General features: G+C 39.4%; 1 protein-coding gene across 1 annotated transcript in view; it reads right to left on the minus strand.

Annotated features, from left to right (window-relative positions):
- The window catches only part of DBR1 (debranching RNA lariats 1), an 11,877-nt gene that overhangs the window by 3,873 nt on the left and 5,824 nt on the right, over positions 1 to 2,180 (minus strand). The window contains exon 5 of the mRNA XM_023538376.1: positions 2,118 to 2,180. Coding sequence (XP_023394144.1) covers positions 2,118 to 2,180 — 63 coding nt within the window. The remainder of the gene's footprint in view (positions 1 to 2,117) is intronic.

A 2,180-nucleotide genomic window follows, 5' to 3' on the forward strand; every position in this document is an offset into this window, starting at 1 on the left:
AAATCATAGAAGAAACTCGTTGTTACCTTGGGTTTCTTAAAGATTTCTTAGTTACAACATCAAAAGTAGATGCGATATATCCACAGAATGAAATACTATTCAACAATAAAAATGAATGAAGTACTGGTACATGCTATGGCATAAATGAACCTTGAAAACGAACAAATCAGATCAAAGAATCCAGATGTTAAAGACTATATATTTTATGATTACATTTATGTGAAAGGTTCGGAGAGGGCAAATCCTAGAGACACAAAGCAGATTAGCGGTCGCCTGGGGCTGAGAGTAGGAATGTGGATTGACAGCAGACACGAAGGATCTTTTGGGGCTATGGAAATATTCTAAAACTGGAACATGTGACGTTTGCACTAAAAATCACTATATTATACACTTAAATGAATGTTATGTAAATTATATACCAATAAAGCTAATTTAGAAAAGTAGATTGTCAGAAAGAAACATGGTGGGAGGGTCATGAGCATGAAGGTCATAGTGGAAGCAGTAAGAAAGCGACTCAATGAAAATAGTGAGGCACATGGAGGAAAAAAGACAAGGAAACAAGTTATCGGACGACCTGCTGAAGACTAGGGATCAAGTCAGTGTCGAAGAGGGATGAAGAGAGGTGAAAGCAGAGGATGAAGAGAGATTACAGGCAGAGCTTGGCAGCAGGGCAGTTCTAACATAAGGTGATGGTGGTGGGGAAGGGGCTGAAAGAGAACACTGGCAAGATGAGAAGAGGCTGAGGAGCCAAGAAAAAGGGATCAAGTATGTCATTAATGCAGAGAGAAAAGTCCCTGAGGCTGACCACAGAAGATGGAGTAAGGGAAAAGTAGCAAATCAGATAGTTCAATAAAAATCCAAGATTGTCAAGTAGCCCTAAAAGACAGAAGAGAATAATAGAGATGTGGAACAGGTGACAGATATAAACAGATGACTTGTACTTTAACACTGGCCCAAAGGAAAATGAAAGCAGTAACCTTGCCTCCTCCCAGTGAAACTGGGGAAGAATAAGCCCACAACAGAAAGGCCTTACAGGAGTGTTTTCCAAGAGAACCTTCCAAACTGTTTGAGGAACATCAGTAAAGTGTACCTCTACCACAGAAAAGTATGTGGTCGAGTAAGTTTGGGAAGCTCTGCACACCACATCCCACTCTTGGAGAAAGGCAATGCCCTTTAAAGACTCAGAAATTCTATAGAAGCCTTTGAGAAAAAAAATCTCTAACTCTGTTAGTCCAGCGTATTTTAAACATTTTCCCTTTGAAATACTTTATGGGAAAGTCAGAGTTCAATCAGAATCGGAGGTGAAAGAAAAACTGCAGATTTCCACAAAAGCCTAATTATAAGTATATATTTATTCTCTACTTTTCATCATCCATACAGTTACTCGAGGAAAACTCTGGGAGTCATTCTAGACTCTCTCTCTCCTCCCTGTCACCAAATCCTGATGATTCTACTTCTAGATTTTGCTTCATTCTCTGTGCTCCCTCTTTGCCTTATGTTAAAACCTCATCTTTTGCTTAAATAGCCTCCTCTTTTACATTACCCCAATCTATACACAAAACTGCTGCCAAACTAATCTTTCTAAAACAAAAATTTGATTTCATCACTTCCCAATTTTCTTCATTATCTTCTGATTGAAACCTAAACTCCAGAACATGGCCCAGAAGGCAGTTATGATCTTGTCCTAGCTTCATCATCCCCCATGCCTAGGCCATGGGAACTAGCTGCAGTTCCCCAAAAGCCCCATGTTCTCAGACTTCTAGCCTTTTGCACACATTGGTCCCTCTTCCTAGATTACCCTTATAATCTACTTCTTCCTGGCACCAACGATCCATTTGGAAAAGATCTGCATCACTTCATCTCTGTGTCCACATCCCCAACTCACCATAGTCTGGCTCAGGTGCTCCCACAGTACCCTGGCACTTTTTGTCACAAACTTATTACACTATTTTATCATTGTTCATTTGTCTCTTCCCCACACTGGATATTGAGTTACTCACAAAAGAAAAGTTATCTTTGATTTATTTCTCTAACTTTACAACTGTGTCAACAGTGCATAGCCCATAGATGTTTGATAAGTGTTTGTTAAATGAAAGAATAAATATTGTGTTTTCTACCTGATGTTGCATCAAAGCTGCAAACTTCACATGAAGGTGTGCAGAAAACCAGTAAGTAGGTTT

The sequence above is a fragment of the Pteropus vampyrus genome, unplaced genomic scaffold, assembly GCF_000151845.1.
Source record: "Pteropus vampyrus isolate Shadow unplaced genomic scaffold, Pvam_2.0 Scaffold220, whole genome shotgun sequence".
Classification (NCBI taxonomy): domain Eukaryota; kingdom Metazoa; phylum Chordata; class Mammalia; order Chiroptera; family Pteropodidae; genus Pteropus; species Pteropus vampyrus.